The sequence below is a fragment of the Platichthys flesus genome, chromosome 19, assembly GCF_949316205.1.
Source record: "Platichthys flesus chromosome 19, fPlaFle2.1, whole genome shotgun sequence".
Lineage (NCBI taxonomy): Eukaryota > Metazoa > Chordata > Actinopteri > Pleuronectiformes > Pleuronectidae > Platichthys > Platichthys flesus.
Window position 1 is genome coordinate 10,320,754 of NC_084963.1, and position 15,083 is coordinate 10,335,836.

The following is a 15,083-nucleotide window of genomic DNA, read 5'->3' on the forward strand; positions in this document are numbered from 1 at the left end:
ATCCTAAAGTGTAATTTATGTGAAATAAAAAATGTGAAAAAACGGTCTGAGTAGCTCGGGTTGATTTTACAGAAAGACATGCACGAGATAAATTAAGTATCCTGTCAATTTTTCTGTGTAATTGCTAAGTCCCGGACAGGGCAAATGAAGAGGCGGTCTAATCAATACAGGGGGAGAAGAAAAAACGAATTAGCACTTTAGTTGGACAAGGATAAGTGAAACTGCAGAATCTGCTGGACCACGCGAAGCAAACACAAAAACAAATGGACCCCTGATATTTGATTTCTGCCCATACATCAAGCTGAAATATTAAAAAGGTCTTCATTAACTGGTATTTAATGAAAACAAGCTTTTCTCCTTGCGGTTGTTGTCCTTCCTCCCCTTCTCTCCTCCTCCTCTCCGCCTGTCTCTCTGCGTTTCCTGGACAGCTGAATTACTGTAAGTGACAATGACTGAAAACCTTGTCAACAATGGGGCGATCTCCAATATCTTTAATGTATCCTGGCGCACGTCCAACGGTCACTGCATGTTCAAAGACAGAATACTGAACTGGAACAATACGCTGAAACACTAGTGCGGAAGAAACAGCAGTGATTTGGAGAACACTTCAGAACCCCCCCCCACCACAGGGAGTAATAGAGCTAGTTGTAAAATTGCACTGTGTACAGCACGCACTCCTATAATTGCCTTTCTGAATGAGGTCCAGTAAAGGAAGTGCCCTCTTGCACAGTGGGGCACTTATGGTCTCACCAATACTTTACTAATTTACCTTATGACACTGGTCTTTATGTACAAGTAGGAGAAGTTAAGGACTGATACCATTATACACAAAATGGTAAACACATCCTACCTTCTGCTTAGGAGGGAAAAAATATCATTTTTTTCGAATGTATTTCTGCCTTAATGGTTCGTCTACTTTCACAAAACATATCATATACTATATTTGTATATGGCTACATTGACCAAGAGGAAAAGCTTTTTTTTAAATGTCCAAGCAGGCATGTAAACCCTTCTTCTTTATAAAAACACTGAGTAGGTTTGAAAGGATGGAAGCTATTTAGGCATGTGTAAAATTCCCCAAAACACAATTTCTTCAGCCTGGGATGTTCAGACAACATAATCCATAAATCTCCCGAACAGAGTTGTGGAACAGACACACAACTCAACAAGAAAAAGGATTTAGTTCCATTCAGTCTCTTTTAATGACTTTTCAAGGAAAAAGCAAATACCTTGAGGCCTGTGGCTCCCATGAAACGTTAGGTGACAAATTGTGCCAAGTCGACAGTAGCTACAGGTACAGAAGCAGGTTGCTTGGTTGACTGGCGATGGATTCCATATCTAATTATACTTTTAAATATTAAAGTATCAATATTCATAAATACAATTAAAAGTATAAAATAAAAAAAAAAATAAAAATTACCACACTGTGATTGTATGCCTCTGTCAACCAGTGCAGATTCAGTGTAAAGTTGTTTTACTTCCAGGCTCATACCAAGTCGCTGTGACCTTTGACCACTGATATCGAATCAGTTAATCTTTAATCCCGAATGACAACTGTAGAGGAAGACTTGAGATATGTTGAAGAGGCCAAAAACAGTGTGAGGCCACCATGACATTGACCACCCGAAACGAATCACTTAATCCGTGAGTCTAAGTGAACATTTGTGCCGGGATTCTCTCGAGGCGTTCTCAAGATAACGTGTCCACATAACGAGGTCACAGCAACCTTGACCTTTGACAGCCAAAATCAGTTCATCCTCCAACGTTGAAGAAAGTTCCTTAAAGGTTCAGTGTGTAAGATTTAGTGGTGAAGGTGCATGTTGCAGCTGAATAACCACAACCTCACCCTCACCGTTCACACATGAAAGCGAACCTGTGGAAACCTTCTGTTGTCATAAAAACTCAAAAAGTGTTTAGTTTGTCCAGTTTGGACCACTGTAAAAAAAAATGGCTGCCTCTGTTGAGAGGACGAGCTCCTGATGTGAATATAAAGTATGTCTACGGGTAAAGAAAACCACCATTTGTATAATTTTGATGATTAGAGAAAACATCCTTAGGGTTATATTATCCTTATTTATTCCTTTCACCTAAATCTCACACACTGAACCCTTAAGGCACGGGACAATATTTCCAATATTTCACGGTGTTGGGTGATTTGACGCAACACATGAAATAATTATCCGATATTTTTAGTGTCCGTGTGCAGACTTGACCTTCTTTGAGCTGCGTGCCCTTTGCAACACGACCTGCGTGCATGTATTTCCTTGCGTAGCTTCACACAACCTGTGTGTGATGCCGCAGAACTGCCACACAGTCCAACATGCTCAAGGAGCCTCAGCAATAACCTGCTATCTTACACTGTTTTGCTCTTTTGCATTTTCTCCCGCTCCTTCCAAGTGTAACGCTCCCTAACTTTTGCTCAGGTCTGCTCTTTTTTGATTTAGCCTTTTCTCTTTTCATTTATTTCCCTATTCATTTTCCTGCACAACCCTTATCGCTGCCTCCACCACCCCTCTCCCTCCCTCTCCCTTCCTCTCCCTCTCCAGTCAAACAGCAGGCAGTCAGCAATAAGCCTCTCTGACATTAGCTGATATTAGGCCAGGTCTATTAGGTCCTGCCTTGCCATGTGAGTTATTGAGCAGAGAGCGACTGCCTCGGGAATGATCACACTCGCGCATGCATATGTGCAGTCACACAGGCAAACACGTACGCACACAAAGGTAAACACAAATGGTTCAACACACACACAGACACACAGGCGTGCAGAGCCTTTGCAATCTGCCAAACGTGCACACCTTATGTCTTCTAAGGCACAAAGATGAAGGAACCACTGAGGCTTTACGAGCATCCACTTACACACGCCTCCCTCCTGCTGAATTCCCTCTGCTAAGTCATCACTGTGTGAGCAACAGGGAGACTTTCCAGGGAGTCAGCTGTTTGAGATTACTGTTAACACAGGTGGAAACTAAGCCTGCAAATTAAATGATCACATGTGCGCTTGGCACACGATCATTTCAGTTAAATTTGACATAAGAAGAGAAAATCAAGATTTTTCTTTTATATAAAAATAAAAAAAAGACATTGTTTACATCCGATCCGGTCTGTTTTGGTGTCAAATTGTAACTTAGGGAATAAAGCCCTTTGTAGAAGTTAAGTTTGTAACAAATATATACAAATTTATATTGTGGAGCAGAGGCTGTTTTAAGCATTATTTTTAGATATGTTATTAACATACAATCCATATCTGCACATCCACAGTTTTCTGTCAAAAAAAAAAAATACCTGCATACATAAATATATATCAACTATATATATAACTTTGCAGGTTTAGCCAACCTAGTGATCTGATGGAAACATTACACTGCTATATCTGCTATTTATCATGTCAAGTCAACTGTAAACACTGTTAACACTTCAGAATATCGTTATAGTATGTAGTTAATAGTTACTAAATATGTGTATAAACAGATCTAATGAAACAGAATATCAAACCTATCCAGAAACACACGCGCACAAACACATCTTGTGTGAGCGCACAAGTCTGCCCCACACACCCACAGACATGAGCGTGAGACTAAAAAGGGGGAGCGGGCTTATTCTAGGAAGTGAATCAAGAAGCTTCTCATCAACCTTGCGCAGCTTAACCCTTGACCTCTCCGGTCACAGTCTCATGGTTACTCATTATGTGGGAAGGAATTGCCTGATACCATTTGTTGACTCAACTCCTCGGTAGTAGCCGGTGGGAGTGCACCGAGGATATAATTACTGGAAATTACGGAGAAACATGGAAATGTGGCTGTGTTTGTGCCCAGGAGCCTCGCGAGCTGCCAGATCCACAAATTATTCATGTTGTGTTGTCGTCTTAGTCTGAGGTGAGCTGTGATGAGGAGCAAGTAGATTTGTCTTTCGAGGCAATTTTGTCTCTTTTCTTCTCGACTGGATCTTTTGGGCGGCGGCGGCGGCGCCTTCACAGAGCAGGTGAAACTTCTAACGCTCACTCCCATGTTAGCTCTAAAACAAGGGAAGGGAAATACTCAGGACAGAGTGTCTGTCAAAAAGTGAACAAATAGGCTTGATTCGGACAAGACCAGTTTCTCAAGGTGACGAGTAGATACATTCAAATTGACTTCAATCATTTATATTGACAGATTATAAATTTTGCAGAGGACAAATTCGACTGCCATGTTGTTTTGCATGGTGGCAAATTGTTCTATCAAGACAACGATGAGATTATCCTCGTTATCAGTCTTTTGATCCAGGATTGGTCTCTTCCCTTGAAGCTGGTTCTCAGGTCTCTCCTGTGCTGAATCCTGGAGTTTGTCCAAGCACACCCACCATCAGCCCTGAGTGTGTGAAGTGCCGGGAGAGATGATACGGAGCGCTGCTCTCTCCGGCCGCCGCTGCTCGTTAGGTGGTGGTGCATCACGCTGCTGTCAGTGATTGTAATTTCCCCCCCGTCGCCCGGTCCACCACATCTTGGCCTGGGTTCCCTTTTATTCTTTTTTTTCTGAACGTGATTTATGAACTGTGGCTTCAGGTGGGTTTTCCAAGGGGACCGTTTCAGACGAGGTCCACGGATCTTTACTCTGAAGAGTTTAAAGGTTGAACTTTGCCTGACCTGTGTGCAGTAGGTGATTTATAAGGGGGGGTAACTCTACGGAGGAATAAGTGTTATTTAGCCTCTGATGTGAAAATTATGTGGACAAGCTGATGAGTATTTAAAAATAAATAACTGCATATCCATTCTCTGTCGGCTGGATTCTGCTTTCCTATCTCTACACAGCAGCATCACAATTACACTGCAATGGCACCGCTCTCAGCTGTAACATTCACCTTAGCACGGGCAACTTTATCACTCACATGCATGCATGTGTTAGTATGTAATTTCATTACAGCATTTTACAAATCTCATTCCCCCCGGTCACTTCAAAGGAGCTGACCGAAGTGAGATTCATTTATAACCATACACACAACGCAGTCATAAATCACAGGTAATATTTCACAATAAAACACAACCTGTGAAGCTGCGACTCCAATCACGTGATTCATCTCAATTAACTAGTATTTCACTTTGAGCTGCTAACAGGATGGTGTGACGCAGGGAGTGAGGTGAGAGAAAGAGAGGGAGGCAGGGTTGTGCGATAAGACTTGAATCTACATATCCATGAGAGAGCATGGAGGAAAATGGAGACAAGGACGAGCTTAAAAAAAAAGAAAAAAAGAGTATATACAGTTAGGCAGAATGTATGTACCGAGATTGAAATAAAATCTTAAGAGACCAAGTCACTCTGAAGGCAGAGCCATTGCTCTTCAAACAAAGAACACTGTGGATTTGGTAAGAGGAACGAGTATTTCCAGTGGGAGGACGTACGGTAACACATATGTTTAATTAGCGGCACAGGGAGTAAGTGTTATACTCCTGTGTGCTTAGCTTGTCTGGTTAGACTCACACTGATGAACGACCTTAGAAAAAAACTTTCAAATATATTTTATCAAGCTCATAAAACAAAGATGGAAGCACGATGGGGATGCATACAAAGCACCTGCCGGCGAACGATAAACACCGCTTTTTTCTTTTTACCCTCTAATTTATTGCTGAGTTCAGTCACGGATTCTCTCTTCCTTCCTTTTTTTGTGTGTGTTTGCGTCATATCGCCTGCTCTCTCCAATAACTGCTGAACTGTGTACAGTGGGCCGGGTTATATAAATGCTTTTTGCGCTTCAATTCAGATGCATTCTGCACCAGGAGACATGTGTGTTATTTATCCCAAAAAGGCACACCAGCCTGGAAGTGCACTTTGCCTGTCATCTGCACGTAATCAGCCGAGCGCTCCGACTGCAGGGGACTTGATATGTACAGCTGAGTGTGCATCGCCCCATTAGTACGGGCGCTTTTCGAGCTTCTAGGAGCCGGTGGCAAATTGCACCGGTGAAGCAAAATGAAGGGGAGGCAGGAGGGAGACAATTTTGTTGTTCTGTGTTTTGCAGAAATCTCACAGCAGAATAATAAATGTAGCAGCACTGATTTAATTTCTTCCCTTCAGTTTATTTTCCTTTTCTCTAGTGTGGGATAGCTTGTGCAGGTAAAAGGTCTGTGGTAAAGACAGATCGTCTCCCTGACAGAAAACACTGCTCCTGAGTCAGACGATACTTCTGCATCGTGATATTGCAATGGCCGTCATTTGCATTATGCATATTGGCGAGTCTGGCATGGCCCCAAACAAAGCCAGGTATAGCAAAATCCAACACTGGCATTCCCTACATGTGCGGGACGCGGTTGACCAATCAGAGCAGATTGGGCCAGCTGGCCAATCAGGACATATTGGGCCAGCTGGCCAATCAGAGCAGATTGGGCAGTGGGCCTTAAAGAGACTGGAAATTAAAGTGTTTCAGATAGAGGCTGAAAAGAAGTGATGCAGCAATGGACAGAAGGAAATCCATCCATCCATCGATCCATTCATCAAACCAACCATCCATTATCTTCTCTATATCCCAGCTTTGGAACAGCCTGCCTAGAAGGGTATTCCAGACATCCTTCTTCTCCCCAGCAACATGTCCATCTCTTCCTGGGGGTTCCCGAGGTCTTCCCAGGCCAGATAGGATATGTAAGCCCTCCAGTTCTGGATCTACCCCTGGGCGTCCTCCCGGTTGTTCTTTAACAGTGAGTCTCCAATGAAAGGCACCCAGGAGGCATCCTGATTAGATGCCTGAACCACCTCAACTCTGCCCTTTTGATGTGAAGGAAATGTTCCCTGTGGATGTCAGAATTCATCAGCCTGTCTCTCAGGCTGAGCCCAGCCACTTGAAGGAGATGGTCCTTTTTGCCATTTGTGTTCAAGGTCTAGCTATTTCGGTCACTACTGTATGAGGAAATTGAATCGTTTTCTAAACATTAAAGCATGTAAATCTTTTCAAGTAATAAATCATTACTCATGAACCTGAATATGAGCCTAACATTTCTCCTTTAAAAATATGAACCACCACAAAACCAGAGGCCAAACAACAGGTGGCCGGAGAACTGTGACCTTAAGGTCATTACGATTCAACTTATTGGTTAGGGGGGGGGGGGAAGTGCCCTTTTTAATTCAATATTTATTTAGTGCATGTGTCTGCAGTCACCTTGACACTGTAGGGAGACTCCATCTTTTACAGATCTCTCTGTAAAGATTATCAGCTCTATTGCAATTTTATGAGACGTCCTGCAGACGACCAAACACATTTAGTCAGAGTTGAATTGTGGCTGTAGTAAATGGTTTGCAATCTTGTTATTTAGTTTATGAGTTCTTCTTTTTGCAGCATCGCAGTTGTTTGAATTCTTTTATTCTTTCTGGATTTAAGAATAATCCAACCACTGGACTGATTTATTTTAAGAGTTGTGATATACTGGACCACTGACAGTGAGATATGTCAGTCAAATCATATAGGGGCGGCTTCCAGAAGTGATGGATGATGACAGAGTGTGAATGGGATCAGAGAGATCCTTCACTCCTGCGGGTGCGGACACATCTCAAGTAAATCCAGGCTGGACAGAGGTGAGTCAATCACTAAGTGTTGGAAATGGAAAAAGTGAATGCACATTTGACTTGTTTAACTTTCTTTGGCTGCCTGTTGTAAAGGCGAACATTTTGAAGCATTTGATTTCAACAAAACACAAAGTTTGACCAACTCTGGCCTCATCGCTCTGACATGCTTTCAAAAGATGTAATTTAGGGTAAATCTAGTGTTGAAATCAGTGTTTGTTTGTGTGTAAACAATAAAATGTTCTAATTCACGTCCTGTCGTCTTCACTCACATCTTTAATTGCTTGTCTAGCGAGTCTCGGGGCTGCCACAGTGTTTGACTATGGTTGAATCCTTTTTAAATCCACCGGAGCCCCGGCTTGGGTGTTAATCCCACTACCGGCCGCAGTTACCCAGTGTGTGGAGCTGGAGTCTGGAGACAGGGGACCCACTGTGATCCCCGCTGCTTAAGGGCAAACGGAGGAAGTCTGCTTTCCCAGGTTTTAAAATCCTCAAGCCGTGCCTTTGTTTTATCCGTCAAACGATGCCACCAACTCCCCAACTGGTTCAGCCACTTGAACCTTTTGGGGAAATTATGCTGTCAAATGAGTTCCTGTCCCATATAAGATGTGTCAGTCATTTCTACGACTTCACTTTAGGCTTATGTGCTCTGCCAAAGGGTTAGGTCTGGCCTATTTGAGATAGACCAGTGTTTATTGGAAATCTTCTAAAAAAAGGATTCACTCTGGTCAATTACATGCAGTGACCAGACCCTTCCTACTGTGGCAGGTGAGGTCATCCACCTCCTGAAGGCATCTCCTAGGTAAGATCATTGACTACTAATGTATTATCTAAATCAATACATTATGTAGTTTTGACTAATGTTTCATGAAAAACAGTGTGTCCAAAGTCACTCACTAATCAATATACACTTAATATACTTAAAATCTATTGTGGGATTTTCCATCTACATGTTGACATAGTTTTATAGCCGATAAGGTCACTTTATAGTCCTCTATGAAGAAGTCCCTATATATTGAAGTGCAAACATTACATGCTGACACTTAGGCATTGAATTATGTATAACTACAGTGCCTGCATAATAGTAAATCTCTATTATTCTAGAATAATATATATATATATATATATATATATATATGTACAAATTGATTATTCCCAAAGCAATCTACATGTTTTAAAAGAAATATTTCTATATTGAATATAACAAATTCTATGATCATTAACAAATTCATAAGAGGAAATCTATTTGCTCTGAGTCTATAGGAGGTGTACACAGTATGAGGTCTTGCCCTTATATTGTAGAAATCCTTCTTTCATGTAATATGTTTTACAAGTGACCTGATGCAGATGGATCATAAGGCCAAGCTAGAGTATTGTGGCCTATTGGGCCAAGAAGATGAAAAGCATACTGTGGTTACTTGAAAGAAAAGAAAATGTGTCGATGTGTGTAGTACATGTGTGTGTGTCTGTGAAAAAGAAAGTCAGGGAATGAAAGACAGACAAAGATAAAGAAAGATATCAGTGAGCGTGTTTGTCTGCGTGCACTGTATTTGTGCATAGATAGACCCTCATCATCTCACTGTGATTACACGAGCAATCCGCCACAAACAGAGTGGGACTTATCAGAGCGAGCCAGGTTTTCAAAAGGCTGACAGTTTAGGGAGAACTGCCATGGGATATGTCTCAAGCCTCACTCAATCATCACTCTCTCACCCCCCCCTTCTCACTCTCTGTCACTCTCTCTCTCTCTCATCTACACACTCACTCACACCTGCACAAACACAGATGCAGCATCCCAACGGCAAAACACCTAAGAACTGCTTCTCAGAGCTGCTCGGCTGAGATCTGGAGCCGTTATATCTCTCCTGCAAACCCCAAAACTGATAAGAGACAGAGCTACTCCGGATGATTTGTCTTCGGAGACGTAAACAGACAAGATGAGAAACAACAGGTATCGTGGGAAGAATGTGCCTGTAATCTTTACCTGTGGATGTAAATAATAAAACGAGACTGTTCAAAATAGAGACAAAGGGGGAGAGAAAGAATCAGGGACAAGATGACGGAGGCGAGTAAATAAAGCCACGTATTCCTCAGCAACCCACAATGAGAGAACAAATAGAAAGTGTAAATGTGTACACCAGTTACCTGAAGGTCATCTGGAATATCTGTCCCAGGTTGACCTGCTGGGTTTTGTTGTTGTATCCATGCAGCATCTCACCGAACAGGGTGTCATTGAAGTGGACATCCTGCCTTGGGCATCTCGGCCCCTCACAGTTTTCGGACTGCAGGAGGCAGGAGCGACCATCCCCCGCCAGTTTGTACTCCTGAACACACCTGAGCGTACGGGGGGGGGGGGGGGGGGGGGGGGGGGGAGCTGTCAGTACAAAGCGGAATGTGTAATGCATGTGAATATATTTACACTTGAGGTGAACGGATAACAAGATGCCAGATACTGCGAGATTAATTTTGGCATAAAGGTTGGTGATAAAGCAAAAATGAAAAAGCAAGAGATCTGACTCTGTTTTAATCTAAATAAAGATTAAAGACCACTGTAATATACAGATAGGAAAAAAGTATTTGACTCAAAATGGTATCTCAGCACTTCTCTTTCAAAACTGTCGACTAAAAATATAAATTTAATATAAAACTAAACATACATCAAATACATTTTGTAGCAAAAGTAACGTGTGACTGTATTAATTTTTTTACTAATACATATTGCAATATTGGGCAAGTTGCAAACATTCAAACAATAATAATAATACAAAGACACAATGTTACAAAATAATTTACAAGGAAGGGACAAAACCTTACAGATAAAATGAGAATACAACTATGGAACACTTGCAGATAAACAATATTAATCTAAACAAATAAATCAGATTTGGTCAGTGTAAATATGAGCCAATGTAAATAATTTGCTAAATCTTTCAAAAATAGAAAAATTTGAAGAAACTTAAATAATTAAACTAAATAATTATCTAAGTTAAGTGGGCAGAGAATTCTTTAAAGTGGGGGCTCTAAAAGAGAAAGCTTAGTCACCGCTGGTTGAATGCATCAGTAAAATGTTCAGACATTTGTCTTCTGCCAAAATATCGGATCTCGCAGTATTTGTATGCATCAAGTGTGCGTGATTGTACTTTCTAATAGCTATGTTTGATTTGGCATTCAAAGAAGTTACTTAAGGTTAAACAAAAAAAAACTGAGGATGGAAAAAGGTCACATTGACTTCAGACACGTTAATTAACATTAAATCATCATTTCATCCATAGACGCAAAATATATATATATATATTTCTATCAACCTTTGCACAACAGTATATTTGGAGCTGATGATATATTGGTAGAGACTGTGGATGTGAGCACTTAGCTGGAGACATTTCCGATAGGCCAGGGCTCCGAGGAGCATAATCAGTCAGAGAGTATCATAACTCCTCCATTTAATTGCACAATCATCAATAATCAACCTCTCAAGGTTGATTATCTGTTGCAAAGAGGAAGGCAAAGCCGTTTTCCCTCTCAATAAAAAAACAGTTTACCAACTACAGATCAAGACCAGCCATTCCAGAAAATGCACTGCATTAGCTTTACCTATCAATTTTTAGAGTCTATTTTTAACAAGACTTTATGCAAACACTGGACTAATCAATGAAGGAATCAATCATGGCCTGACGTGTGCTATTGTGCATGTACCCTTATCCGAAAGTGAGTCCAGTCAATTATACTGAAGACGTCAAGCAGAGTGGACATTGCAGCAAATTGTATTTTGATATCCGCCTGTTCACTGGCAGTGTTTGAAAACTCAAGCTCTGGGGAACAGAATCTTACCATCTGACGGTGTGGACCTGACACATCTCAAGGAGATTTAGGACATCGTCCACCTGTCAGTCCGCCCCACTTATAAGTTTCCAGTTGCCATTGAGAACAAATTTGCCTGGAGCGGCACACAAATGAGCAAGTGTAGTATCTTTATGTGAGCACTGGGCCCACAATGGAATATGGATTCAGCAACTTTCACAACACTAAATCAACGTGACTAAATTTATTTTCATTAACAGATAATCAACAGAAATGGACCAGAATCAGCCAACTACAGGCTTTAGGTATTAATGTAGTGAAAGGCAACAGATCTTAAAACTAGAATTACTGCTGTGTGGTTGTGTGTCTGCTTTTTTCTCCCACAAACTCAAATGATCATCACTTGCACCACAGTCATTTAATCAGTGTTCTAATGAGTCTTAGAGTCCAAGTGACAGCTGGTCAAAATAAGGTAAACTCGAGTCACAGTGACTTTGACCTCTGACCTTCTACAACCAAAGTCTAATCTGTAAATCACCTATGTGAAGATTGAAAAGATTCCCTTGAGACTAAAAACATGATTTGCAATGTCACAATGACCTTGACCTCTGACCCTCAACATCTAATCCGTTCATCCTTGAGTCTAAATGCAAAAGTTGTTAACTATACTAAATTTGAAAAAAATCCCTCAAGGAATTGTTGTAGATATCTTGTTCAGCAGACTAAGTCAGACGGACGCATGTACAACCCGAAAACTCCGGTCTACTGGCCGTTGCCGGCACAGAGGCATAAAAAACATGACACGTACAACCTAAACCCACTGATCCACACAACCTTGCGTACAGGAGTTGAATGGCAGAGGTGGTATAATGGTGTCAAACATTAAAAACATGGTAAATCCTCGAATACCATGGAGGAACATCCTTCGCGGTCAGCTGCGTAGACTTTCACAGCCACAGAATAACCTTTCCTAAAAGGAAACCTTCAACGTGGTATTTGATATGATCTACTGCTAGGATAGGTGCTCAAAAAAAAAAAGGGTTAGGGTTAGGGTTAGGGTTATGGTTAGGGTTAGCATGCACCCTAACCCTGTGCATGCTGATATACTGCATGCACAGTATATCAGCCCAGTGGAACATGTGTGGGGTAAGTGAATGTATCAGTGAGTAATGTGCTGGAAGTGCAGTGAGCATGGTCCAAGATCCAGGTTTTATCCTTCAGAACACCTGACCTGAAATTTCGGTTTGTCTGCAGTCAAATGTGGTGCATACTGTTCATAATTACACGGTTAACATGTCTCATATATGAAAAGATGTAAAGAAGCTTGCCAATCTCTTTTTCTGGGTATGTATGGTAAAACAATGTTTTCTTACAATCCTAACAAAATGTCTTTCATCGCACATGCAATGGATTTGAAGTCGCTGGTTACTTCTTATTTACATATCTCATTTCCTCAATGTTGGTATTTGCCTTAGAAATCATTTCTTGATTGAAAAGTCACTCACAAAGCCTCTTTTACGAGGAACCTTCACTCCCGACCTTTAAATATGTCCCCGCGAGTTATTCTCACCCGCAAAACATGAGCACGTTGCTGGAGCTGGGGTCATCTTCGAGGGCCACGAGCTGCTGGAGACACAGCTGTTCGCAGCCTCCATTGAAGCCATCGGTGCAGTCGATGCCCATGGAGTAGTCATAGCAACCCGAGCCATCCTTCATTGGCCTCAGCCCCTCAGGACACTGCGAGGAGAAAGAGAGACAAAGGCAGGAGGGGAGGTTGCGGGAGGCAGACGAGGAGAGGGGGCGAGGAGGAAGGCATAGGTTAGGGGCAGAGAAGAAGAAGAGTCGGGCGCGGAGGTCAGCGTGTGCATTATAATCGGGGTGAGGCGGTGAGGTGGGGAAGATGAGAGGAGGGTGGGATGAGGAAGGAGGGATGGATTCAAACAAAGATGAACGTTATATGCCAATTCTATTATTTGACTGAATGCCTTGCCTTTGAGTTCAACAAGAACAGTGTTGGATATTCTCAGATTCTGTCATCGACACGAACCTTGAAAAGACATCGAGAGGAATTCGACTTTTGAGGATTTTACTGTAGTGAACAAATATCGCAACAGCTGAGACGCAGCAACTACCGCACAATGTAAATCACATGTACCCTCCTCTGCAGACACACAAACACTGTGACTGGGTCCACAAGTCTTCAGGCTCAACCAAAGTGTTTTTCGAATGAAACATCAGACATAATAATTAAGCATAAGTGCCGCAGCAGGTGCATTCTCTAACAAAGACCCCATTCACTGCACTTACCATTAATAACTTGTACAGACCTAATATTCTGGTGTTTATGAGTTGGGATTCATTATCCAACTTTCACAAACAGATGACACATTAGGAACTTTTTCTGCTGACTCAGCTTGTGTCGAGTAAATGTCGATGGGAACTGAACCGTGGATATTACCCATGATCCCTGGCGCCCTGAACCAGAACAGCTGCCGCTGTAATACATCAAGCTCGGTGTAGGATTCTTTATATTTTTTCGGAAGTCTGGTTTAACTAACTAACCTGACTTAACTATTTTTGAAGCTATACTTCAGAGCTACTCTTAAACTAATTCTGACAATCTAATCTGTTCTTCTCACATTTACATAGAGTAAGAAGAAACGTTCGGAGTAAGGAGCGGGAGGGAAACAGTCCCGATTCGATCTATTCCAAGTCGGTGATCCATCAAACTCACTTTGAAGCTGCTGGTTTCAGGTAAAAGAAATTACATTGCGTTGCTTTAAAAACAAAAAGAACCACAGGGATTTTAAGGTGTAAAAGCCTGAACACCTAAATCAAATCTGTGCTCACAGTGTGCACTCAGACTGGCAGCGCTGCCAAACATGTAATCAGAAAAAGACAGACAGCGAATGCATCCTTTCAAAATACCATCAAGGTTTTTTAATTGAGACCAACGACAGCAGCGATTTTCATCCGACTCATCTCCTGATTCCAATGCTTTCATCCTTTGGTGTCAGTGTAATATATTGAGGACAAATATTCCAGCGGATCTCCAGATAAATGGACGGGTTTGTTTGCCACGGCGTGAAGTTAATGCACAAGACGACCTTGTAGACTGGGAGCGAAATATTCATAACGAGGCGACACCGGGATTGCACAGTGGTGATATACCCACATGAGCCAAAATGTTAAAACCAGTTACCCGTTTTAATGCCGCGGCCGAGCGGTTCGGTAGAAGCCATTACCCCCTTGCTCTGCAGTGCTATAACCAATTACAGCAGTTTACCACCATCCAGCTAAAGGCCTGAGTGTGGAACAAGTAGATCTGGACGATGTGTTCAAGCGTAAATGGTGCATTTGTGTCTAAAATGAAGGGAAAAGGAAAGAGGGTCAGTTTGTTTTTCTGTAGAGAGACAAGCAGACCTTCTTCACCCAGACTTCATCTTCTTGCCCTTTAACACGGTTAGGATTGTACGGACTGAAGAGTGTTCACATCCTCCTCTAACAACAGACAAATCTGACAAATGCTTAATGTCAGAACATTTTGTTCCGACGTTGCCGGAGATCTGCAGGAAACAAATTGAGATTTTCCTCAATCTTAACTTTGAAACTTACAGGACTTAAAATAAACTTCTTAAAATTTGAAAAAGATTTTCTACCAAATAACTGTTTATAATTAATTTGACAACATCTGTCACAGAGTGTTTACAACTCATCTAGAGCAGCTTCCTTATGGTCTCTACTTTTTTGTTTTGTTTTTTGTAG

General features: G+C 41.7%; 1 protein-coding gene across 1 annotated transcript in view; it reads right to left on the reverse strand.

Annotated features, from left to right (window-relative positions):
• LOC133974919 (astrotactin-2-like) overlaps window positions 1-15,083 on the reverse strand; it is a 249,798-nt gene that overhangs the window by 82,732 nt on the left and 151,983 nt on the right. Inside the window, exons 12-13 of the mRNA XM_062412735.1 lie at window positions 12,889-13,055; window positions 9,666-9,854 (exon numbers count right to left, since the gene is read on the reverse strand). Of these exons, the coding sequence (XP_062268719.1) occupies window positions 9,666-9,854; window positions 12,889-13,055 (356 nt within the window). The remainder of the gene's footprint in view (window positions 1-9,665; window positions 9,855-12,888; window positions 13,056-15,083) is intronic.